The sequence below is a fragment of the Phacochoerus africanus genome, chromosome 3 (assembly GCF_016906955.1).
Source record: "Phacochoerus africanus isolate WHEZ1 chromosome 3, ROS_Pafr_v1, whole genome shotgun sequence".
NCBI lineage: Eukaryota > Metazoa > Chordata > Mammalia > Artiodactyla > Suidae > Phacochoerus > Phacochoerus africanus.
In genome coordinates this window covers 125,933,081-125,960,659 of record NC_062546.1, presented here as the reverse complement: position 1 = coordinate 125,960,659, position 27,579 = coordinate 125,933,081, and the positions used below count along the sequence as shown (strand labels likewise).

The following is a 27,579-nucleotide window of genomic DNA, read 5'->3' as shown; positions in this document are numbered from 1 at the left end:
GCTGTGGCTCAGGTTCCATCCCTGGCCCTGGAACTTCTGCATACCATGGAAGCAGCAAAACAAATGAATAAAAAAACACATTTAAACAGGAAAACAATGAAACTATATATAAAAAAATTATACATATGCTTTATCAAAATACCTTTTCTATTTTGGTGATTAAAAACAAACTGGTCAAGCATTTCTAAATATAAAAATTCCAAGTTTATATCTATTAAAAACAAAATCATATCAGTTCTTCTGAAGTAACCACATATACATCAAATATTTGGAATTGTGAAAATGTAAATAGTGAACAGCTTTAAGTTCCCTCAGTATTTTTATGGCTTAAATCAACTGTTTTCATTTTTGGTTAAAAATTAGTTTTTGTTTTTTCCTTTTTATGGAAGTACTTGCAGCGTATGGAAATTTCCAGACTAGGGGTCAAACTGGAGCTGGAGCTGCAGGCCTATGTCACAGCCATGGCAACAGATCTGAGCCACATCTGCGATCTATGCCACAGCTTGCAGCAACGTCAGTCAGATCCTTAACCCATTGAGCAAGACTAGGGATGGAGCCCACATCCTCACAGAGACCATATCAGGTCCTTAACCTGCTGGGCCACAGTAGGAACTCCTACTTAGTTTTAAACTCAAGCCAATGTATTTTTTTTTTCTTTTTGGCCATGCCCATGGCATGAGGAAGTTCCCTGTCCTTAACTGACTGGGCCACCAGGTAAGTCCCCAATTTACTTTTCTTAGACAAAAATACCTATTAAAAATGGTAGCTGTTAGGTTTATACCAGCTAAAAAATAATATTTACATTTGTCTAAAAACATACAAATTCAATATATAGTAGGAAAATATGTAAAAAAACACATAAGGAACTATGCCCCATTAAAAAATATAAATGCACCTTGTATTGATTATATATCAAAAACTATTCTGATTTAAAAGTAGCATCTATAAAAGTAGTAGGCATTGTTTGCTGTTCTAATATAATGAATAAATAAGAAATATTTCTATCTTAATTAACCGTACTATCAGTATCTCAGCAAAAAGGTAGTATATACATATACATGGAAAGGCAGGCATTGATACAAGATGTCCTGTATTCAAGTTTTCAAGTTTGATTTCCATTAAAATGTTTTCTATAAGGACAAGAGACACAAAAGTAAAAAGATGAGGTAAACATCTCACACTTTTAAGAATTACTTGAAACTTAATACTTAGATATTCCCAATGCCTAGGCTCTACAACCATGCTCAAAAAGTCCTCCATGATGATGATGATATTTGAACCACATAATGAACAGCAGGTTTCTTGGTCTTCCAAGCAGGCAATGATGTTCATGACTAAGTTTTGTTAACTGTGGGTTTACATGAGGCACCATGCTACAGTAAGAGCAGCTACAATGCCATTCAAAATTGCCATGCTATAGCCCATGTGGAAAGAATGTCCGGTCAGTTTCCTAGGGGGAAAGAAAACAAATAAAAAAGGAAAATGTAATCTGGTATAACAAAAACACCATCAGTTTTTATTGAAAATTCTTACAACCTGGAAACATGTTCCCCAAATAACTTTTATATATTAATATACAAGTTAAAAAATATTGGCCATCTGCAGAATTAGTAATAGATCTTAAGCTGTCAAAAACTGTCTTTGTTATCAGATGTACTTTTTCAGTTCCATTACTTAGAGTAAAATGTTCAGTTTGATCCCTATAACTTCTTCACTGTGCATCAGAGTCATAGCTGTATATCATCACCTAATTTTAAGGTATAAATCTTGTTATATTACAAAGCATGTTCTTTCATTAATTAGCACTTGTGTTTCCCTACTCTCTTTTTACAAACACTTGTACTATTACAAGTATTTGTCCTGTTTGTACCATTTTTTAGATTACCTGAAGGAACTATTTTTTCTTTGAGCACTAAAAATAGCACTTGTCCATATGTAAGTCATAAATCATTGTCTTTTATAGACATTTTAGTTCTTAATCTCATATACTTAATCGAAGTGGTTTTTAATAAGTTCCTAAGTTATCAGCAGAGTCTTATAATTTTTATGAATGCCAAGTAGTTAATGTACACAGATTTTCCCTGACATTTGTTCCCTATATCCTGCAGCAATTTTACTATATTTTCTTAATATTCCTTGCACTAACTGTACTGTGATACCTTTTGCTTATCCTAGTAAGGATGAGACATGCTAAAAAGAATAGAAAGCAGTGTAGCAATCCAAATTGAGGACGTATAGGGAGGTACACTGACGGTAGTAAGAGACGAAAGTTATTAAGTTATTAATAAGGGCCGTGGACCAAGAAACTTATGGTGCCCCGTCCTCTCCTCCTTTCCTAAGCTCAGATCAAAGCCAAGAAAATACTTAGATCCAAATTAACATCTTAAGAGAACCTCATTATAATGATTAAAGACAACAAAGACAACAATATTTTGCATTCACCTGAGGCTACAGAAGACCCTGATGCTTCCTTGATCCAAGGGCATTACTACTTACTCTCTCCACTCAGTCTTATTCACCTGGGAATAGTTTAAGATGCTTCTCATGTGCCTTATTAGGGTTAATCTACCTAGTTGTATTGCCTATTATATGGTAAAATGTAATAGATACACTAAATGCTCTGCCCCTTAAGAAAAAAAAAGGAATTCCCCAAACAGAAATTGATTAGTGAAATCTAACTACATAATTTAACTATCAGCATTTATAATTCATTGTAAAAAAAAAATACTGATCCAAGAACATTTAAATTCATACTATTTAAGTCAATAATGGGACAGAATTTCAGAAATAGAGAAATTTGTAAGTACAATTTACTATATTTTAGGAAATTATAACTACAATGTTGATATAACTTAATTTTACCGAGATTACAAGCTTTGTTAACACTGAGCCCAACGGGAACTCCTATTGTGTCTTGTTTTAATCAGTTTTATCATGGAGTCCACTATGGATTCCAAAATGGTCCTTATTGGAGTTCCAGTCATGGCTCAGTGGTTAATCAACCCAACTAGTAATCATGAGGCTGCAGGTTCAATCCCTGGCCTCGCTCAGTGGGTCAAAGATTTGATGCTGCCAAGAGCTCTGGTGTAGGTGGCAGATGTAATTTGGATCCCGTGTTGCTGTGGCTGTGGCATAGGCCTGCAGCTACAGCTCCGACTGGACCCCTAGCCTGGGAGCCTATATGCTGTGGACGTGGCCCCAAAATAGACAAAAACTAAAAATAAACAATAAAAAAAGTGAAATGGTCCTTATTGTTACAGGTCATTCATGACCTTTTATTTCCATAATCTGAAGTAGTGATCCAATGCTAGGCAAATGGTAATATAATATAGGGGTGGAAGCTAGGGAAGACAGAGTAGAAGATGAGCAGAGCATATACATTTTTTGCTCATTGCTTCTTCTATAATTTTATGAAGGGAAAGTTAAAATACATGCAAATGGATACAAAATTAATACACAGAAATTGACAGCATTTCCATATACTAACAATGAAAGATCAGAAAGAGCAATCAGGGAAGCAATCCTGCTTACCACAGCATCCAAAAGAATAAAAAACCTAGGAGTAAACCTACCTAAAGAGACAAAAGACCTGTACTCTCAAAACTATAAGACACTGATGAAAGAAATCAAAGATGACACAAATAGATGGAAAGACATACCATGCTCTTGGATTGGAAGAGTCAATATTATCAAAATGACTATACTACCCAAGGCAATCTACAGATTCAATGCAATCCCTATCAAATTAACAAGGACATTTTTCACAGAACTCAAACAAAATATTTTAAAATTCGTTTGGAAGCACAAAAGACCCAGAATAGCCAAAGACATCCTGAAAAAGAACAATGGAGCTGGAGGAATCAGGCTCCCAGACTTCAGACTATACTACAAAGCAACAATCATCAAAACTGTATGGTACTGGCACAAAGACAGACATATAGATCAGTGGAACAGGACAGAAAGCCCAGAATTAGACCCATGCACCTACAGCCAACTCATCTATGACAAATATTCTCCATTGAACATACAATGGAGAAAAGACATCCTGTTCAATAAGTGGTGCTGGGAAAACTGGACAGCCACATGGAAAAGAATGAAATTAGAACACTCCCTAACACCATACACAAAAAGAAACTCCAAATGGATTAAAGACCTAGATATAATACCAGACACTATAAAACTCTTAGAGAAAAACAGAGGCCAAACACTCTCTGACATAAATGACAGCAACATCTTCTCAGATCCACCTCTTAGAGTAATGATGGTAAATACAAAAATAAACAAATGGGACCTAATCAAACCGAAAAGTTTGTACACAGCAAAAGAAACCCTAAAGAAAATGGGAGAAAATCTTTGTAAATGAATCGACTGACAAGGGATTAATCTCCAAAATTTATAAACAACTTCTGCAGCTCAACACCAAAAAAAAAAAAAAAAACCACCCCATCAAAAAATGGGCAGAAGATCTAAATAGACAATTCTCCAAAGAAGACATACAGATGGCCAAAAAACACATGAAAAGATGTTCAACATCACTCATTATTAGAGAAATGCACATCAAAACCACTCTGAGGTACCACCTTACACCAGCCAGAATGGCCATTACCCAAAAGTCTACAAACAATAAGGGCTGGAGAGGGTGTGGAGAAAAAAGGAACCCTAGTACACTGTTGGTGGGATTGTAAATGGGTGCAACCACTGTGGAAAACAATATGGAGATTCCTCAGGAAACTAAAAATAGAATTACCATTTGATCCAGCAATCCCACTCCTGGGCATCTACCCAGAGAAAACCATGACTCGCAAAGACACATGTACTCCAATGTTCACTGCAGCACTATTGTCAATAGTCAAGACATGGAAACAACCTAAATGCCCATTGACAGAGGAGCGGATCAAGAAGATGTGGTACATATACACAATGGAATACTACTCAGCCATTAAAAGGAATGAAATACTGGCGTTTTTAGCAAAATGGATGGACCTAGAAATTATCATGCTTAGTGAAGTCAGTCAATGAGACACCAACATCAAATGCTTTCACTGACATGTGGAATCTGAAAAAAGGACAGAAAGAACTTTGCAGAACAGATGCTGACTCACAGACATTGAAAAACTTAAGGTCTCTGGAGGAGACAGTTTGGGGGGTGGGGGGATGTGCTGGGGTGGGATGGAAATCCTATAAAACTGGATTGTGATGATCATTGTACAACTATAAATGTAATAAATTCATTGAGTAATAAAATAAAAAATAAAATACATGCAAATGCATTCAATGATTTTGGCAAGTGACTTTTTAAGTGACACTTTCTTACTATAAATTAAAATTACCTTTGTTTATTTGAGACCAACAGATTCAAGCACATCTTTTTATGTTTTATGTTGTCTATTGTTTTTATTCTGGTTGTGATTGACCCCCCCAAACTGAATCTCTGTACTACATACTAGACTCCACTCTCTTGAATGTTCAATCCCATAGCATAGTAATTCTACCTCTCAGAGTAGTAGCTAATGAAAAAGGATTCCACAACTGAGAAGTAGTGATCAGAAAGCTGGAAAGAAAACAAAACAGGATGGGGTAGTGTCAGAGAAATTAAGAAGGAAAAGCATTTTGAAAAGGAAAGATAAACCATTTTAAAATAATGGATTGAAAATGAATGCTAAATTTTGTAATTAAGAGGTCTGCATTCAATTCAAGGAGAAAAATTTTAGTGTAGGAGTGACTGCACAACACATGGTATTTAACTATAGTCAGTGTGAAGATGTGGACTATCTCTTCTCTAGTCTTCCAATATACTTAGTTATGAAGAGATTTAGGTATAAGGATTTTTTTACTCTAACACAGGGGAAACGAGAATGTTTAAAAATATCCTAATAAGACTACTGGATGCAAAGAGAAAGGGTAAAGATATGAAAAGGGGAACTGCAGCGGGAAGGCACAGGTGGGGGTACATGTGGCTCTACAGCATAGAATGTAAAAGTAAGCTTGAGGAGGAGAAAGCTCCATCCTGGAGTTCCCATCGTGGTGCATGGAAATGAATCCAACTAGGAACCATGAGGTTGCAGGTTCAATCCCTGGCCTCACTCAGTGAGTTAAGGATCTGGCATTGCCATGAGCTGTGGTGTAGGTCACAGACAAGGCTTGGATCTGGCGAGGCTGCGGCTGTGGCCAGCAGCAACAGCTCCGATTGGACTCCTAGCCTAGGAACCTCCATATGCCGTGGGTGCAGCCTTAAAAAGCCAAAAGCCAAAAAAAAAAAGAAAAAAAGAATACTTCATCCTGAGATAAGAGGAATTAGTAGAATGATGGATGTGACTGTAACACAAGTTTGTAATTATAAAAAGGGAAGCAGGAGGAAGTTCCCTCATGATGACCTTTCAAAAAACTCAGAGGTCCACTGAAAAAGTGCAAAGTGAAGATTTAGAATAGTCACAGAAAAAAACAGGAAAAGGATGTAAGATGGATGGACAGATGGATGAATAGTGCTAGCTAATGAGATTCTATTAAGACTCTGAAGGTTGTAAACTCTCGTTATTCAAATCTTAGTTTGGATAATTCAACTCTGCCTCTGTATCCTCTTATTGAGAACACAGCTCTTGGCCTATTTTAGAATGAATTTGAGGTCTATTTTAACATTTTGCTGGCTTTGCTCCAGGCTCTCTCCCACCTGACCTTTCTTTGACCTCTGTAACTTTGCACTTTTATAGGGCAGGTACTTCATCCTTCTTTCATTACACAAAGTCTAGTAAAAAGCTCGTTTTCCTTATTGTTCTTAACAACTGTGGGAAAGTTTGATGTATGTATTCTAGCTTTCCTATTTTTTTTTTGTCTTTTTAGGGCCCCACCTTTGACATACGGAGGTTCCCAGGCTAGTGGTCCAATCAGAGCTGTAGCCACAGGCCTACGCCAGAGCCACAGCAACATGGGATCTGAGCCGTGTCTGTGAACTACACCATAGCTCACAGCAACGCCAGATCCTTAACCCACTGATAGAGGCCAGTGATCAAACCCGAGTCCTCATGGATGCTAGCTGGGTTTGTTAACTGCTGAGCCACAGTGGGAACTCCTGGCTTTCCTATTTTAAACTTTCAATAAAAATTATTTTCCTTGCCATTAACTTATCTTTACTACTCTATTTCTTAATCCTGAAAAAAAAAAAAAAAAGTATTTCCCATACTTGGCAAGTAAGTAACTTGTAGACTCACAATCTAAAAGAAATGAGTAAAATTAATACAATGGGTATTATAACTGATTTACTTTAATTTTAAACATCCTCAAGTTGTAAGCTTTCTGGCTTGTTCAAATAGGCTTTAGCTGACCTTTCATTACTACTTTATCACCATTTATTTACTAGAACTCAGATATTCAGGAAAATTAATACATTTACCATTTAGATATGAAACATTATAAATTAGTGTAAAATGTGATTTTTAGAAATGTCATATTCTTAAGACTTTAAACTAACCAATTAGAATGGAATTATCATGAACAGACAACCCCACTCCATCTAAGATATATACATAAACATCCCAACTGTTTTCTACATGAAAGCTTCAACTCTGATTTGACCCCCTAGCCCAGAAACTTTCATATGCCGCAGGTGCAGCCATTAAAAGAAAAAAAAAAAAAAAAAAAGGACAGAAAGAAAGACATCAGGTAAAAGCCTATGTAGGAGAAAAAAAAATTCTCCCATTTATGTCTCCCTTCTTTTTTGCATATATACATTTGTATTTCAAATAACCTATCAGGGTAAAATACAGCAAAATATTTTTAGAGTGAAGTGCCAGAGAAGAATAAAACTATCATATTAGTTTATCAGATTTTAAGGTATACTTATAGTTGGGTTATGCATTTCAAATGCATACATCACACAAACCACAGATACACAAATGCATATATATATGTAATTAGTCATAAGATTTTACTGATCAAGGAAAAAGTGCTAAATGATTATACTTTTATAAAAACAGAAATATGCATATGTGTATAGTTTTTAAAAATCTGAGGTATAATCCCAGATGTTAACCTAGGATTAACACTAATCTGTTAACACTAGTTATTTCAAGTTTATTTAAAACAAGATTTTGTAGGTTTTACTTTCTAAGTTATATATTTCTGTGCTGCATGGATTAGCTCTATAGCCATAAAAAAATCAATAAGAGGAAATTTTAAATCAGTCACTGTCCTAGCAAATAAATTTATCAATTATTATTAAAAATAGAAAATGCTTTTAAAGTGTGAAGTCATTAGAAATACGACTGCGTGCTAATTTCAAGGTATTATGATAAATCTGAAGTAAAAGATTATCTGGACATTTACTTAAAGGTGTACAAGGTGAGATAAAAAGCATACATGCATATACTTAATGTTGAGCTGTAATGTATCATTTCTAAAAATCTGTAGAAGATGATGTTGAACATTTTGAGCATTAGCTCTACTGTCTCATTAGCCCTGTATAATTAGTCTAATGATTTGCATTATGAACAAGTATCCGTTATAAAGTATTCACCATTTTAATGGAGCAAGTTGATTTATCAATCTACATAATAGTAAACTATGTTATAGTGGAATTCAAAATTTCAACCTTAAAAGTTTCATTTTTCAAAAAGACTCTCTTTTCGCTAGAATTGTATTTAGTTCTCTAGCTATACTGCCAACTTCTCTGGCCCTACTTCCACTTCTTGAGCATAAGGAATCTCTATGATCTCTTAAACCCCTTCTGGATCTCAATTCTGTCATAAATATACCTCAATATATACACTAAAGTCTTTCATCTAGAATCTTAGCAACTAGAAATTTAACTGAATCACAATGCTACACTTTGCTAGTGTGATATTAACTAACATAATCATCTACAGGCACCAAACAGTCCAAAGTTCTTTAACATGGAATCACAAATGTATACATTTTATTTATTTATTTTGCTTTTTAGGGCCGTACCTGCGGCATTTGGAGGTTCCCAGGCTAAAGGTGCAACCAGAGCTACAGATGCTGGCCTATGCCAAAGCCATGGCGATGCCAGATCCGAGCCACATCTACGACCTACACCATAGCTCATGGCAATGCCAGATCCTTAACCCTGAGTGAGGCCAGGGATCGAACCTTCAACCTCATGGTTTCTAGTCAGATTCATTTCTCCTGTGCCACGACAGGAACTCCCCATGTAAAATATCTCTTATTGCTGGCTCAGATCCAGTGTTGCTATGGCTGTGGCATTGTAGCTACAGCTCTGATTCAACTCCTGGCCAGAGAACTTTCATATGCCACAGGTATGAGCATAAAAAGAAAAAAAGAAAAAAAAGAATCTCTTATTGTACTACAATTCCCTGAAAATCAGTGAGCGAAAAAAATGTGTATCTGGTTAGCTGAAACTGCATACTAACCTACTTTACTTATATATGGCAGTCTACTTGGTTGCAAATTGAAGAATGTCAGACCCATTAACTTTACTCACCAGTGTATCAGGTAGAAAAAAACCTGAGGACATCTGTCTTTCCTAGACACTACCTTGATTAGACAAAGTCCTTATTCCTTAAAAAGTTAAGCCAAGCAGTACAAAATACAAGGAAAAGGGGATTCCCAAGTCTTTAGATTACCACTCAGTTAAAAAAAAATTTTTTTTTAAAGGAAGTAACTGACACCACGCTTTGTTGCTAGACTTTTGTTTTGCCAAGAACGAGGTTTGAAAACCACTACCATCTACTATCAGCATTATTTATAAAAGAGCATCTTAATATCACAAGAATAGAAAAGGAAAAAAATAGGAAAGATAAACATCTCAAATAATAATTACTCAAGAAAAGATAACTGGCAAACAATGTTAGGCCATAGTCAAACATCCGTAGAGCTTGAAAAATCCCAATCAAAGAAAGGAAAAAAAAAACTCCGGGTCTATGTCTGCTTTATTATATGATACGTCTGTTGTTTTAACTAATAAACCTGTATTTATTGCCTATGATGGTAGATATCATTGTTTTTATCCCATTTTGGAGAGGAGGAAATTAAGGCTCAGAGACTCTAACTGACTTGGTCAAATATTCTCCTGGTAGTATACGGTGTAGCCTGGATTTGGAAGCTACTTTGTGAGTGATAAGTCCTTTTAATATACCAAGCTGACCCATAATTTATAAAGATTATTGAACACACAGAGAGGGTGCCAAGTATAATATTGCCAAGTGCTATCTCTTAGGTAGTCCTTATCAGTGCTATCCTCTGCATGTGGACACCTGTGTCCTTTCAGCAGCCCATACATAACATACTGTAAATTAGTTTAAGCAAAAGCCATAGCAAACAGGTGCAAAACACTTATTAGCCATATTACTTTATGAAAGTAACAAAGAAATCAAGAATATTTAATATGATTTCTTATAGGATCTCGTTACATCTATTTACTCTCCATTCAGAACTATACAATAGAATATATTTTAAAAGGCATATCTTTTAACTCTTCTCTTCAAGAAGCCGCAGTGCAGTGTCATCAATATATTCATTAATAGTGACAGCATTACAATTGATAACTCCAAACAGTCCCTAGCTAATGAAACTTCAAGATACTCAAATATGACGGCCAAATTCTTGGTCTCTTCTGTCAGTAGCTTTTCCCTCCTACTGCAATTAGCCATCTGACATCTGTTTCATCAGTCCATGGCAACAAAGAATCTGATTCAACAAAGAGGCAGCTCTCCAAGTCATATTATCAATTTATTGTGCTCAATGTTAAATCTAGTTGGCTTGGAAAAGAAACTTCTAATTTAAATAGTAAATCACCTACTTTTCTTGACCTCCAAGACTTCTGTTATCGCCCAAGTTAGGAATCCATAATCTCCTCCTATTATGATTTCACCCTTCCATTTGTACTATATCTTCTAACCCCCAAGAATTAAAGCCCCCAATGTCAAGATGAACAGGAAGTTAGAGAACACCCTTTAATGACATAGAAAAATGAACTTAATGTTGAGCAGATAAAAGAGTATTATAACAGCAATGCCAATCTTAAATCCTGAATTTTCTAGGATTAAATATTCTACTCAGTGTCTGCTTCCCTCTTATGAGAAGAGTAACAACAATAAATACATATTTATCCGTAAATGTAATGAAGATCTAAAGATTTTAGCAAATGATTACACCCAGAACTTTATACAGGAAATAACACATGCAAGAGCATGAGATCACGTGTTAATTTTTATTCTGTAACAGTTATCAAAACCAGTTTACCAAAAAGTAATTAAAATGAAAATCAACTGTTCCTTTTTCTTTCTTTTTTTTTGGTCTTTTTTGTTGTTGTTGTTGCCATTTCTTGGGCCGCTCCCGCGGCATATGGAGGTTCCCAGGCTAGGGGTTGAATCGGAGCTGTAGCCACCGGCCTACACCAGAGCCACAGCAACGCAGGATCCGAGCCGCGTCTGCAACCTACACCACAGCTCACGGCAATGCCGGATCGTTAACCCACTGAGCAAGGGCAGGGACCGAACCCGCAACCTCATGGTTCCTAGTCGGATTCGTTAACCACTGCGCCACGACGGGAACTCCTCACCTTTATATTTCTTCTTCCAATCACAAATGGTATTTGATAAATATCAGGACATCCAATTTCAACAAATACTTGTTTTTGATTCAGTTTAAATTTATTTCTATTCAGCCTTTTCTAATTGTATTGCCTTATGATGGTATTTGATATTTGCAAAGTAAATTAGAATTAAGAAAAAGGAACAGGAGTTCCCGTCGTGGCGCAGTGGTTAACGAATCCAACTAGGAACCATGAGGTTGCGGGTTCGGTCCCTGCCCTTGCTCAGTGGGTTAACGATACGGCGTTGCCGTGAGCTGTGGTGTAGGTTGCAGACGTGGCTCGGATCCCGCATTGCTGTGGCTCTGGCGTAGGCCAGTGGCTACAGCTCCGATTCAAACCCTAGCCTGGGAATCTCCATATGCCGCGGGAGTGGCCCAAGAAATAGCAACAACAGCAACAACAACAACAGACAAAAGACAAAAGACAAAAAATAAATAAAAAAATAAAGGTGAATAATGCAGAGTAATCTAGACAGAAAGACCAACAGCATTAGGAAGAGAGGAGATAGCTCCTGGTTTGTAAATTAACTATGAAAGACTGTAGTTTGCCAATAAAATTCTATAGATATTTTAAGCAGGATTTCATGAAGACAGTAGCTACCTCAGCATATTCCTAGAAATCATAACATACTAAAAGCCAATAATTATAAAGTTTCCCTGCATTTTGACCATAGGCCCCATATAAGTCATAAATACAACCAATAATACATTTAAAAATTCCAAACTTCTCTAACAAGTGAATTTATACTCTTAGTTCTATAAAATGAATATTCAACTATGCCTTCCAATCTGCCTCATTTTAGGAAATGCACAGATATGACCATATGAAAGGCAACATACACAAAAATACTAACTCTTCGAATTATAATAAAAATATAATACTTTGGGAGTTCCCTTCCTGGCTCAGTGGTTAACAAACCCGACTACGATCCATGAGGGTACGGGTTCAATCCCTGGCCTCACTCAGTGGGTTAGGATCCAGTGTTGCTGTGAGCTGTTGTAGTGTAGGTGGTAGACACGGCTCGGATCTTGAATTACTGTGGCTGTGGTATAGGCTGGCAGCTGTAGCCAATTCAGCCCCTAGCCTGGGAACTTCCATATGCCTCAGGTACAGCCCTAAAAAAAAGCAAAGAAGCAAAACAAAAACAAAAAAAACCCAAACCAAACCAAACCAAAAAAACTTTGCTTATTTCTAATAATTCAAATTGGCTACGTGAGAGGTAATTTTGAAGATTTAGGGCTCTTTAAAAGTTATCTAGGTGGAAGTTTCATTGTGGCTCAACGGTAGTGAACCTGACTAGTATCCATGAGGATGTGGATTCAATCCCTGACCTTGTTCAGTGGGTTAAGGATCTGGCATTGCTGTGAGCTTCGGTGTAGGTTGCAGATGCAGCTTGGATCTGGTATTGCTGTGGCTGTGGTGTTGGGCTACAACTGTAGCTCTGATTCGACCCCTAGCTTGGGAACTTCCATCTGCCACAGGTGCAGCCCTAAAAAAAGCAAAGCATAAAAAAAAAAGCTATACAGGAAAACAAAAACAATGTCTTATTTTTTTCTTTTCTTTTTTTTTTTTTTTTACAAATACTCCCATATCCTTTATAATTTCAAATAAAAATATTGGGTTTTTCCTCCTTGAAAGTAAGTCTCTGTGGGTATATCCAGCACAAAATAATAGTCTTATCTCTACAAAGTTAACTTCCTGGCTTGAATGTTATATAAGAGCATATGCTGTTAAATCTGAAATTTAATCTAAATAAGATCATACCAGCAATAACACTTTTGTAATTTTCACTAGCACTTGCAATGCAATAACATCCTTAACTTCTTTAAGAATTGTGGCCCTTAAAAAATAATGGCCCTTGATCTCTGACTCTATGTGAAAGTACTATAAGACAAATTTAATAACTTATTTCACTATTTTCCATGTCGCTGATATTGAATATTTTGACTCAATTATAAAATAAGCTGTCTACACTGCATTGTTAGACCAATCACACAATCATTTCCCCACTAAATTTATTTCTAGACTATAAAGTAATATTTTACTCTAACTAGGACCTATCATAATCATTGAGTGGTTTTTATTTTTAGCAAACTATAAATCTGCAGCCATATCCCTGCACCACTAGATGGGGCTTTTACACAGGTAATGTGAAATGTGGAGAGCAGTCATTCTGAAATAGAGAACCATGGTCACTGGGAGAAAACGGTGGAGAGAACAAAGAGCTAAGATTTGAAGAACAGATTTTACCTGGACTTGGCAATAATGCATGAGCAAAAATGCCATACAGCAAAGGCTCATAAAGAGTGCCTTGAATTGTCACTAAAATTATGTTGTTTCAATGTGTGAAATTCCTCCTACTGATTCATTTCATAATGAAAAGGCGGGCGGTAGGCTAGCCAGTAGAGCAAACAAAAACAAACATTGAGTGAGGTTCTAGCTATGCTATATGCAAATTATTTGACTTTGTGCAAGGTACTTAAATTCCTTGGGACTCAGTTTCTTCATCTGTTAAAAAAAAAAAAAAAAAGGAAGACCTAGATTAATAATAATCCCTAAGGGTGACTTGGCAGAGCCTTAGTTCTCCCATAATCTTTAATAGGAGCCTCTAAGACACCCCTAGCAATCCTAGAATATTTGTTAAAAAGATGTACTTGCTAAGAAAAATGCAACTTCAAGGTACATATCCTATCCATATATAATTTCCTCCCCAATCAAAAGAACTTAAATAATTAAGTTCTGGTGCTGCCACCAGCACCACCTGGAAAGAACCCCAAGATTCCTTCAAGCTCTAGGTTCTCTCTAAATTCAGTATCTTTGCAAGGGAAGGCCACAAACTTAGATGTAATTAACTCCCAGAAACTATAATTAAAGCAGATCATCATCATGTGAAATACTATTTACACACTGTTAAATTTGCCTGCTTGGAAAAAAGCGACAAAACATGAGTGAATAGGGAAAACTAATGAGAAGATGTTAAGTAGTGCAGAGGAACAGGATAATGAATTATATAAAGTGTTGAGAAGTGGGCAATGCCTATACAGATACTACAAAGAACCTCATGTTACTGCCCCTGTCTCGTTGTTCAGCATTTCAACAGATTTTCAGAAACAACTAAGAAAATAACTCAGAAGTACAATTAACCCAGATTTTCTTTTCCACAAAGAAAGTGACTGTCTCCTAATAGAGAAGTTTGTGACTTTGCAGTATACTTTCTAACCCAGCAAAGTTTTACAAAGTCAGTGTGATAACCATCTTTCTTAAAAATATGTTTTGGGAGTTCCAGTTGTGCCTCAGCAGAAACAAATCTGACTAGTATTCATGAGGACACAGGTTTGATCACTGGCCTCACTCAGTGGGTTAAGGATCTGGCATTGCAGTTAGCTGTGGTATAGGTTAAAGATGCTGCTCAGATCTGGCATTGTTGCAGCTGTGGCATAGACCACCAGCTACAGTTCCAATTTGACTCTTAGCCTGGGAACCTCCATGTGCCATGGGGTGTGGCCCTAAAAGACAAAAAAAAAAAAAAAGTTTTGAAGCCCATTAAGTACCTGACTGAAAACATACCTCATAAATTTCTTTAACAATCTTGTTATTTCCTAAAGGTCTTGTGTATATATATATATATATATATATATATATATATATATATATATATATGAAAGTTTCTAAGCTTTATCTGTTACAGACCACATTTATCTCCATCTCCCAAATTAATGTTAAAACCTTACCTCTCAACGTGATGGTATTAGGAGGTAGGGCCTTTGGGAGGTTATTAGGATTAAATAAAGTGACGAGAGTGAAGCCTTCATGAATTATATTTGAAATTAGCTCTTATGAGTCATAAGAGAGCTCTGCTTTTTGCCTTGTGAAGATACAATGAAGAGGCCATCTGTAACCCTGAAGATGGACCTTACCAGAAACTGATAATGCTTACACCCCAATCTTCGAATTCCAGTCTCCTGAACTGTGAGAGATAAATTTCTGTTGTTTATGAGCCACCCAGTTTATGGTACTTTATTTTAGCAGCCTGAACTAAAAATTAACAATTATGATTTAAAAAAAAAATGGAGTTCCCCTCATGGCTCAGCGGTTAGCGAACCTGACTAGCATCCATGAGGACACGAGTTTGATTCCTGGCCTCACTCAGAGGGTTAAGGATCTGGCATTGCTGTGGCTCTGGCGTAGGGCAGCAGCTGTAGCTCTGAATGGACCCCTGGCCTGGGAAACTCCACATGCCATGGGTGCCCTAAAAAGACAAAAAGACCAAAAACAAACCCCAAATATGAAATATTTAAATATTTAACGAGTAAAAGAGTTTTCCTATCTCAACTCCTCTAATGAATTATAATTCCAAATTGTAATTTCATTAAATGTTTCACTTAATATTTACTACATATCAATAAAGATTATTATTTTCTTCCCTTAAGAAGTTTGTTTCTAGGGAAGTACAACTAATTGACAGCCACAGTAAACATGGTCTCAAATTTTCCCCTCAAATTAAAGAAAAAAGCCCTGTTTTAAAATCTGAAAATGACTGCTTTTCTAACACACCAGTTAGACTTGATTATTTACTCTCTTCATGCTTGATATTCAAGGAGTTAGAAATAGGGAATATTTTCAATAAAACTCTTAATCTTGGAAAAGTTCCTGCTGTGGCACAACAGGATCAACAGCATCTTGGGAGTGCTGGGACACAGGTTCAATCCCCCATCCAGCACAGTGGGCTAAGGATCTGGCATTGATCAGTGGCTCAGATCTGATCCCTGGCCTGGGAACTCTGTGTGCTGTGGGATAGCCCCCCAAAAAAAAGAGAGAGAGAAAGAAAAGTCTCTTCATGCCATGTCTCAATTATAGTGCCTTTCTTTAAGCAGATTCCTGTTTAAGGAATTATCTTAGAATCTAGAAATCATTTATAATAGAGTTCTCAAAAAAAAAACACTGATACATGGAACATGGAATTCCCGTTGTGGCTCAGTAGGTCAAGGACCTGATTTTGTCTCTGTGAGGAAGCAGGTTTGATCCCCGGCCACGCTCAGTGGGTTAAAGATCTGACACTCTGACACTGCCCAAAGTTGCAGCCCAGCATAGCTTGCAGATATGGCTCTGGTGTAGGTTGCAGCTGTGACTCCAATTAGACCCCTGGCCTGGGAACTTCCAGGTATGGCAGTAAAAAGAAAATAAAATTGGGAGTTCCCATCCTGGCTCAGTGGTTAATGAATCTGACTAGGAACCATGAGGTTTCGGGTTCAATCCCTGGCCTCACTTAGTGAGTTAAGGATCCGGCGTTGCAGTGATCTGTGGTGTAGGTCGCAGACGTGGCTTGGATCTGGCGTTGCTGTGGCTGTGGCGTAGGCCAGCGGCTACAGCTCTGATTAGACCCCTATCCTGGGAACCTCCATATGCCAAGGGATCAGCCCTAGAAAAGGCAAAAAGACAACAACAACAACAAAAAGAAAGGAAAAAAAAGAAAATAAAATTGGAATATACAATGTTTAATCTTTAAAGTATGTTTAAAACATCGAAAATTCCAAAGAAATACTGAATAGAAAATGTTCCAACAGAATGTTAATAAAAAATGCATTAAAAATATGTATACTGTGATATCAATTTTAATTTTTTGAAATAGGCTAAGAATGGAAAGATACACATTAAAATGTTGGCATTCACTTTCTCTGAGTTTTTCCATTAATTTTCGTTTCTTGAATTTTCAAGAATGAACCTACATTGCTTTATACAATCAGAGAAAATATTTATATAATATCACTGTTTATTTTTGATAATAAAAAAATATATAACCCATTATAAAGATAACTTTATAAAAGCATGACGTTGCTAAAAAACAAAATACACCAACCTGATTTCTGAGAAAATAAAGTCTAAAGAGTTCAACTTTCTCGAAATGTAGAGAAGTTGTTTCCCTGTACAAGCACTCACTCTACTGGTGACATAGAGAATATACATTTTTCAGTTTCTGAAGTAATTGCATTATTTTCTACAACACTAGAGGGCAGGGATTTCACTATAAAACAATTTCACCAAAACAAACAAACAAACCACAGAGGAGTTCCTATTGTGGTGCAGCAGAAAGAAATCCATGAATCCAACTAGTACCCATGAGGATTCAGGTTTGATCCCTGGCCTCACTCAGTGGATTAGGATCTGGCATTGCTATGAGCTGTGGTCTAGGTTGCAGACGTGACTTAGATCCCACATTGCTGTGACTGTGATATAGGCCAACAGCTGTAGCTCTGATTAGACCCCTATCCAGGGAACCTCCATGTGCTGCTAGTTCAGACCTCAAAAGCAAAAAGCAAAAAAAGCAAAAATAAAAACAAAAACAAAACCCACAAAAAAAAAAAAATCACCAATTATCACTATATTATATGCCATTTTGGAGTTTGTGGTTTCTGTTAATATGTGATCAAATATCACTGTATTTATTATGTGCCGTTTTGGCCTGTGCTTCTATTAAACATGATAATTTTAAATTACAGTCTGACTCCCATATTTAATTGCTGATTTATGATATATAAAATTATCCTTACTGAAAAGAATTCAAATACATATGTACATACAATGTACATATTTCAAAACTGCATTTTTTTGGACTGTATTAGATAGTCTAAGAAATGCAGTTTTGAAATATGTGTCAGATAAGTCTCTGATCTGACACTATCTCATATAAAAACTGAATGGCTAATAAAACACCAAAATTATTGGTTCCAGTCTAATATAAATGCAAAGATAATTTTTAAGAAATTAGTTAAACGCCCTCGGATTTTCAGATCTTTAAGGGAACACTTAAATGCTTTTCTCTAACTCCAAAAGCTTCTAGTATATGAGTCTTATGAATTCAGGTGGTGGTGGAAGAGAAGCTGAAAGGGCAAATGACATTCCAGGAAGAGAGAACACCAAGAGTGAAGTCATGACATCTTAAAAGTTTGTAGTTTGGGGTTCCTTTCATGGCTCAGTGGTTAACAAACCCGACTAGAATCCATGAGGATGCGGGTTTGATCCCTGGCCTCACTCAGTGAGTTAAGAGTCCAGCATTGCCATGAGCTGTGCTCGGATGAGGCTCGGACCCGGCATGGCTGTGGCTGTGGCACAGGCCAGTAGCTGTAGTTCCAATTCAACCGCTAGCATGGGAACTTTCATGTGCCGCACACGCAGCCCTAAAAAAAGGCACAAAAAAAGGCAAAAAAAAAGTTTTGGTTTGTTTGGGGGTTGTCAGGGTAATTGGATAGGATATGTGGCTTGGTTGTCACGATATGTGGCTACAGGAGAGGGAGCAGTGGATAAAGAGTGGATGAAAAATTTGGAAAAGTAAAGTAGGGTCACTTGGGGAAGGAGAATTATGTTATACTTGGGAGTTGCACTTTATTTTGAAGGCATGGGAAAGCCACTGAAGACTTTTAAATGAGGGAGAACCGTGACAAAGCTATGGTTTTAGAAAGGTTATAATATACAGAAGAGAATTACAAGAGTGCTTGGAGTAGGGGACTCCAAGGAGTCAATTACACTAACCAAGGCCTGAAATTGGGCAACAACACTGTGGGTGCTAAGATAAAGTATTCCATCAACCTTTCTTTTTCTTTTTTTACAACATTTCAAAAGGCAAGAACAACTGAACTTGGTGAAAGGCTATAGTGAAAAAGTATTTCAAGCCTTGGTAAGTGAGTAGATACTGCAATAGCTCAGGTCCCTGCAGGAGGTGCAGGTTCTATACCCAGCCTGGTGTACTGGGTTAAAGGATCTGGCATCACTGCTGCTGCAGCTTGGATTTAATCCCTGGCCCAGGAATTTCCATATGTTGCAAGTGTGGCCATTAAAAAAAAAAAAAGAAAGAAAGAAAGAAAAAGAGAGAGAAATGAGAAAAAAAAAACAAACAAACAAGAAAAAAAACCCCTAAGAACACTGCATGACCTACAGATGGTATTTGAAAACTATGAGTCATTTGAATTTTATAAAAACTGAATCCGCAACATATTACATCATAAAAGGGCAGTATCTCATTTCTATTTTAGTATGTCAGGGTCAGTTGAAAAAGAAACAAGAAACAGGAATACTTACTTGAACCTGGCAGGTGAAAGGGGAGTAGGAGGAAACATTCCTGGTTCAAAAGAATCAAAATAAGTCACTGTCCAAGAAAAGCTGCAGCAGGAGAATCCAGCTGTTAGGGATATTATAAGTAGAGTCCAGAATCCTTAATGAAAAGAAAGGGGAAGAGTTGAAATATTAACACTACAGCAATTTAAATTAACTCAGTAGATCATACAGGAGTTCCTGCTGTGGCACAGTTAAGAATCCGACTGCAGCAGGTCAGGTCACTGTGGAGGTGTGGGTTCAATCCCTAGCCCAATGCAGTGGGTTAAAGAATCTGGTGTTACTGCAGCTAGCTGCAACTTGGATTCAATTCCTGGCCCAGGAACTTCCATATGCCATGGATGTGGCCATTAAAACAAACACAAAAAAGATCATACGTATTTGCATCTTCTAAATTACATGTAGCAATATAAGAGATTTGAACTTAGTATTCTCCCATGTGGAAGTATAAAATATTAAAACACAACTAGAAGTCATACCATTGAACATTTTTTTTTATAACTTTTTTTATTTTCCCACTGTACAGCAAGGGGGTCAGGTTATCCTTACATGTATACATTACAATTACATTTTTTCCCTCACCCTTTCTTCTGTGGCAACATGAGTATCTCGACAAAGTTCTCAATGCTATTCAGCAGGATCTCCTTGTAAATCTAAGTTGTGTCTGATAAGCCCAAGCTCCCGATCCCTCCCACTCCCTCCCCCTCCCATCAGGCAGCCACAAGTCTCTTCTCCAAGTCCATGATTTTCTTTTCTGAGGAGATGTTCATTTGTGCTGGATATTAGATTCCAGTTATAAGTGATATCATATGGTATTTGTCTTTGTCTTTCTGGCTCATTTCACTCAGTATGAGATTCTCTAGTTCCATCCATGTTGCTGCAAATGGCATTATGTCATTCTTTTTTATGGCTGAGTAGTATTCCATTGTGTATATATACCACATCTTCCGAATCCAATCATCTGTTGATGGACATTTGGGTTGTTTCCATGTCCTGGCTATTGTGAATAGTGCTGCAATGAACATGCGGGTGCACGTGTCTCTCTTAAGTAGAGTTTTGTCCAGATAGATGCCCAAGAGTGGGATTGCAGGGTGATATGGAAGTTCTATGTATAGATTTCTAAGGTATCTCCAAACTGTCCATTGAACATTTTAATTACAATTTACTACATGGAAAAGAGTACAAATTCAACTAAAGAATATATTTATACTAGTTACATATTTAACTTCAGTTTTATAAAATTCAACTATAGAGGGAGTTCTTGTTGTGACTCAGCAGTAACAAACCTGACTGGGATCCATGAGGATGTGGGTCTGATCCCTGGCTTTGCTCAGTGGGTTAAGAATCTGGCATTTCTGTGAGCTGTGGTGCAGACTGCAGACGAGGCTCAGATCCTGTGTTGCTTAGGCCAGCAGCTGTAGCTCCGATTCAACCCCTAGCCTAGGAACTTCCATATGCCAGAAGTGTGGTCCTAAAAAGCCATTAAAAAAAAAAAAAAGGTCAACTGTAGAAAAAATGGCAAAACACTTCACGGTTAAAATGTCTTGACATTTTCATTTACCTTAGTGAATCATAGTTTGCTGCCTTTTATTACTTGGTACTAAGTGATACCTTTCTTTCCATACCATGCACTTCTGACATACGAATAAATTTTAGAGTTCTACTTCTTACTGCTTTCTTACAAACAGTAAAAACCTAATGATTCTTTAACCTTGCTCAATATATGATTAGAAGTTAATTTCCAATTTATAAATAGGTTAGGATCCTAGATTTTATTTTCAGTCATACTGGGACTGCATTTTGTAAAAGATACCAAGGCAAAAGCACAGTACTACATGCTGCCAGAAAGAAGAAAATGGTTGAGAAATGGAAGGATATGGGGAATAAACTAATAACTAATAATAGAAGGAATAAATTAATTTGAAGGATTTTAGATACACATTCAAACTACTTTTCAAGACAGTGTACGGAGTTCCCATTGTGGCTCAGCGGAAACGAATCTGACTGGTATCCATGAGGATGCAGGTTCAATTCCTGGCCTCGATCAGTGGGTCAAGTATCTGGCATTGCTGTGTATGTGTGGTGTACGCTAAAGTCTTGACTCCGATCTGGTGTTGCTATGGCTCAGGTGTTGGCTGGCAACTACAGCTCTGATTCAACCCCTAGTCTGGGAACTTCCATATGCCATGGTTGTGGCCCTAAAGAGACCAAAAAAATCCACAAAACAACAACAAAAAAACCAACCAGTTTATTAAGCCACCACTACCTACTACCACTACCTAGGAATGTGTGTGTCCCAGGCCTCAGTAGTTGAGGGAAGGAAACATTGACTACAGTAAAGAATGACTTAAGAATTAGCAAATTTCCTGGCTGTACATAATGTACAAAGATAGCTTTATTTTGGCAAGAAGCAGGAAATATGTGCACTGGACTATTTGTAAACCATGTGAAGCCCAGTAACAGACTGATCAAACCACTAAAAAACAAACTCAGAGCAATGATTTAAACAAAACCTGTGACAAAGTATTTTTGAAAGATGAATCTAGTTTTTTTCTCCTGATAACCCTCTCTCCCCCCTTTGATAATGGACTTTGTGTTCACTGCCCCAGAAGAAGGATGTGGCAAAGAATGGAGAAATGGCCCTAATCTCTCTTTGGTTTTTATGTTGCAAAACAGTTAAAGGAACTAGTAGGAGTGCTATGAGGAGGATGGTAGAAAAAGACAAAATGTCTTCAACAGATAGCAAGGATAATGAGTTGATTGGGACAAAGAGACAGAGTGAGAGTTTATCTACAGGTGAGAGGCTCCCATTTTGAAGAAGAGTGCTGTGTGTGTGTGTATTTGCACTTGTGTGTGTATTCGGAGAGGGGTAGTGCTGCTAGGCTTCCTGGAGCCATAAAGAAGCCACACGACCCAAGAGAAAATGGAGCTATGTACAGCATTTTGGCAGATGGGCCCAGAGCCAAACTTGCAGACACATCTGCCCTAAGTGGAGCACAGAAACAGCAAATGGTTTGCTGTTTGAGGACTAGACTGCACTCCCATCCTAATATCCTGGCATGGTCAGCCTCTAGAACCTTATCCAATGAATAGAGAGACCCTTAGTAAAGACTGAGGTGCAACTTCCTACCAACCTGGAGACTGCATGTTTGGAGACTGCTGTGGAATGATGGAAACCATCTAACTATCTAAAAGTGAGAAAGACACAAAATAATAAAAAATAACAAAATGTGAGTCTAAAGCCCATCAAGCTTTTTCATTCAGGTGCTTTAACAGAACACCTGTCAGAGTTTAACATAGACATATTCTTTTTTTTGCCTTTTCTAGGGCTACACCTGCAGCATATGGAGGTTCCAGACTAGGGGTCGAATCGGAGCTGTAGCCGCCAGCCTACACCACAGCCACGGCAACTTGGGGTCCGAGCCGCGTCTGCAGCACACAGCTCACAGCAAGGCCAGATCCTTAAACCACTGAGCGAGGCCAGGGATCAAACCCCCAACCTCATGGTTCTTAGTCGGATTCGTTGACCACTGAGCCATGATGGGAACTCCAACATAGTACTCATACATAAAACTAATCAAAAGCAAATTTTTCCAACTATATCAGACTCTATAGTTTTTCCAATTTAGGAGGATAGAAGTATTTTGAATAATTTAGTATTCTCTCCAAACTAAATCACATTTGAGAAGTAGCTCCAGTCTTTAAATCCCTTGAGCAATGTCAAGGTAGAAAGCTAGACAGCCTTGGATCTTCAAACTTATTATTTCCAAGTGCAGGAGCAGAGGAAACAGGCCTTTCCTCCCCTGCCAGGGCCACCTGAACAGACAGTTGGTGTACTGCAGCTACACTGATGACTTAAATGTTTGTTAAAGATTCTGAATTTATGTGAAAACTTTTATATCAATTGTAAAAAGGTAAAGATATAATTTTACAGGCATTTCCTCAGCTAAGGCATTTCCTCGGCTATAAGTTGGTAATCTTGTCAACCATTAAATAGCAAGTTAGAATTCATGCCTAATTCTTAAGATTCTTTTTCTGCTGCTTTACAGGTTGACAGATCAATAAATTCTATAAAAAGCCTTATAATCTTGGTTGTTTTTCAGAGATGAAACAGTGTTGTTACATGCACTGACAAAATGAGTTTAACTAAAAAGCACATATTTTCTTAAGCAAGAAGTTGAGTCAAGTATAGGCAGATTTTCATGAGACATTTAGCAAACTAATTTGTTTGTAATTTGAAGATAAAGGTTTTCCCTTCTGCAAGATCAGATGGACTATACTTCATGAGGACATTAGCCTTGAAAAGGTAGTTTAAATAGCTTAGCTAAGATTGGGGGAGAGAATAACACGCACGATAGGAGATCAACCTAACTTACACTGCCTCCCCCACCCCGCAGCAATTGGGGTAATTGGCCAAATAAATTATAGCTAATAGGAGTAAAATGTGATAGAGGTAAAGTTCTGAACTCTTTAAAATCATTTTAGCAGAGAAATGATAAATAACCTTGAATTTTTCACTACAAACCTGTAAACTATAGCATTCTACAGACATTAATTTCTGACTCTTCCTGTCATGATTAACCTGTGTTAAATATGCCCAGTATTTTTTACATTTTTAAAAAACTAAGACGCTTATAAGGAGATTAGAACTTAAATTTCTCCTGATGTCTGCTAAAGAAGTTATCTTTGCTAAGTTTGTGAGGGAATGTTTTCTATTTACTTTTTTTTTAATTTCTTGGAAGTGTAAAGAGTCTTTTCTAAAAGGTAACTAAAAAAATGTTAAGATTCTCTGGGTCTTTGTTACATACAGTAGTGTTAAAAATATATTCCTAGTGTGTGTAGTATACCCCCATACATATATAAAAAGAAAATCTAATACAATTTACCACACATGTATGCAAATGAAAGATTAAGACAATCAACTGTACAAATGAATATAGTAGATATTTTACCCAAAATTTTGTACAGTTTAAACATGACCTAGAAATCAAATCAAATGACAATAAAGTCCATACCTAACAGCCCAGTGTGAACATCATCTTCATTCTTCAAATTTTCAGCATGTAACTCTGTAAATACAAAAAGGGCTTTGGTAAAAAATGATTCTGTACTTTTGGAGTTCCTGTCATGGCTCAGTGGTTAACAAATCCGACCAAGAACCATGAGGTTGTGGGTTCGATCCCTGCCCTTGCTCAGTGGGTTAAGGGTCCGGCGTTGCTGTGAGCTGTGGTGTAGGTTGCAGACACGGCTCGGATCCCGAGTTGCTGTGGCTCTGACATAGGCTGGCAGCTACAGCTCTGATCTGACCCGCAGGAGCGGCCCAAGAAATAGAGACAAAAAAAAAAAAGAAAAAAAAAGATTCTGTACTTTGAACAGTAATTCAAAGGCTAGAAGGACATTGTGGAACTGCAGAAAGTGCTTTCTTTGGAGTCTGAAACAACTGGGTTCAAATTCTGATATCATTTACTAGCTATGTGACCTTCAGTAAGCAAATAAGATGTTTCTGTGAATCAACTGACATGTACATAAAACATGGGAATTTTTATTCCCTAGGAATGTTGTGAAGACATTTTATGTAATTCAGATTACTTCGTTTTGAGCTCAGCTCCTTTCTCCAAAATAGGCACAGCTCAATGTCTTCTGCAGTGGACTTCCACTTATCCAGTTTTATGACTTTATGAACAAAGAATCTCTCAGCGCAAGAAAGAAAGAAATTGCCTAAAAGACAAAACTCTGAGTTGCTTTGGAAAAAATGGAGAAAAGGGATAGAGGAATGAAACATTGTCAAAGTTTGACATTGAGTTTACACCCAATACTATTTTTTGAAGAGGTAAAACTCTCATATTAACTTGCCAATTAGTCTTCTCTATGAAAATCCAGCATGGTAATCTGTTACATGCATCTGCAGCCCACAAGGGGCTTGGAAGCAATGAGGAAAAATAAAAACTTGAATTAAACTGACTCGGATAACAATGCGTTGGATGCTTTTCATACTAAGGTAGTTTTGTTTTTTCCTTTTTCAGTAACTTAGCCAAAGTCATACATCAGTGAGAACTGAGATTTAAACTCAGGTCTGATTCCTTCCACTGCAATATAAATTACCTAACCACATAATATATTCATATAAGCTTTGGAAAACCTTTCAAGGCACATCTGTTCCAACCTGGCCAATATTTCAACTTAAGACACCGGAAAATAAAACTATCAATCGGAGAAGAAACAGACTCAAGATCCCGCAACAGAACTTTACCACTACACTGGGTGCAAACCTAATACGAAACCGAGAGGTACTAATTTTATCTATACAAGAGAAATTTGGGTTGTAGGATGCAAATCCTTGTCCTTCAGGAATTCCTTAAGTGTACAGAGGAATCAGTGTATTACACACATCTTTAACCATTTGCAGATTAAAGTCTTTTAACTTGCATAGCCTACTTTAATTACACTTTTCACCGTCTTCCTTTAATGATGGTTGTCTTGAATTTTGCTAAAGTTTGCTAAGGTTTTACCCCAAGTGTTCACTGACTTTAAGATACTTTTTCTCTTTTTCATGACTACCCACTTAATGAAGACCCTTTCTTAAAATAGGTCTCCTGACCACAGACCAAGGTCTTCCACCTTTAAGAAAAAGAAAACAAAACGGGAAGGCCAAAAAATGCGGATGAGGACTCTGGATGGAAGTCGCTACAGCTTGGTGGCCTTTGATAGGGAGAAGGAGCTGAAGCCGAGAGCCACGTCCAACCTCAGCTTAAAAAACTATACAGTTTCTGGACTTCAGTACCTTTTACGATCAGGTAGGTGATGGCGAGGAGGAAGGCGAGGAGGATGGCGAACAGCAGCGAACAGAGAATTGAGAGGACCTGGACCGGCCAGCGCCGAGCTCGGGTTCGACCGCCCGCATCCGCCAAGATGCCATTCCGCTTATCCGCCAGGAGGGAAGACCCGTCCCCATCTGGCCGGAGGAGCGAGTCCTTTCTAGGTTCGGGCGACGCCCTGGCCGAGAATTCCGCTCGCAGGTCACGGGCTACTCGGTCGCATCCCTCCTCCTCATCGACTTCACCCTCACCCCAGCTGTCTCCCTGAGTGGAAGCGGAAAATGCCGGCCGAGCGAACGGGACAGGGGTACCCGGACGACGGCGCAGAGGGGCCGGGCGCCTCCCGCTCTCCACGAACGACATGGCGGGAAAGACACTGAGGCCCGGAGGGCGAGCGTTGTTCACCAGCCCCTCCCCGCGGTCCCAGCAGCCAATCAACGGCCCGGCCCCCCACGGCCTAAACCACCAGACAGAGGCGCGCAGGGGTGCGCAAGAGTGGACGGCTGGGCGGGTAAGGTGCTGTGGAGTTGGAGAGGCTGGGCGTCCCAGGATCAGGGTACTACCCTCAAGCTGTAGGAGGGAAGGCGAGCAAAGGAGAGCGCAGGGGGGAGGAGAGAAGAGGCCGAAGGCAGTCAAGTCCCCTATCCCTGCACAGGTTCGTCTCGCCCTGAGACCTCGGCCATCGCAGCGTCGCCTCTAAGCAAGAGCGCGGCCCGGCAGCCCCAAAGTCGCACCTTCCTGGCGCCCGGTCCTAGCGCCCTAATACACATTACCGACTCAATTTGTTTTCTCACTTCTACGCCTTACACTCGCTCCCACCCGCACCCCCGCTTCCCTCCACGGCAGTTCACCACCCCGCACCCTCACCTCCCTTAACAGCCCACTCCTCCTTCCCTTACGTTTTGTTCTCCCCGCCCCACTACAACTTCCCACCACGCAGCTTGGCACGCCTCCTGCTCCCCTCACTCCCCTATCCCGGCGCCCGCTCCCCAGTTGGATCTTACGGAGATCGAACCTTCTCAAGACCCCTCCTCTAGCCTTCTTCGCCCCCTCCCTCCAACTCGATCCGGCCACCGCTAACGCTAGAAGCTT

General features: G+C 38.3%; 1 protein-coding gene across 1 annotated transcript; it reads right to left on the bottom strand.

Annotated features, from left to right (window-relative positions):
* Positions 1 to 586: 586 nt before the first annotated feature.
* On the bottom strand, positions 587 to 27,295 carry ARL6IP6 (ADP ribosylation factor like GTPase 6 interacting protein 6). Its single transcript, XM_047772642.1, has 4 exons — positions 26,454 to 27,295; positions 24,688 to 24,741; positions 19,640 to 19,772; positions 587 to 1,450 (listed from the first exon to the last, which is right to left on the bottom strand). Exons 1-4 carry the CDS (start codon positions 26,848 to 26,850, stop codon positions 1,357 to 1,359), a joined length of 678 nt encoding a protein of 225 aa, XP_047628598.1. The 5' UTR covers positions 26,851 to 27,295; the 3' UTR covers positions 587 to 1,356.
* Between the last annotated feature and the right edge of the window lie 284 nt (positions 27,296 to 27,579).

Bases quoted from the DNA above. Each gene is read 5' to 3' on its own strand.
- ARL6IP6 (XM_047772642.1), bottom strand. From the start codon at position 26,850: ATGTCGTTCGTGGAGAGCGGGAGGCGCCCGGCCCCTCTGCGCCGTCGT. The intron at 24,742-26,453 runs GTACTGAAGTCC...TTGTATTTACAG, and splicing joins CACCTACCTGATCGTAAAAG to AGTTACATGCTGAAAATTTG. The intron at 19,773-24,687 runs GTATGGACTTTA...CTTTTCATTAAG, and splicing joins TGTTCACACTGGGCTGTTAG to GATTCTGGACTCTACTTATA.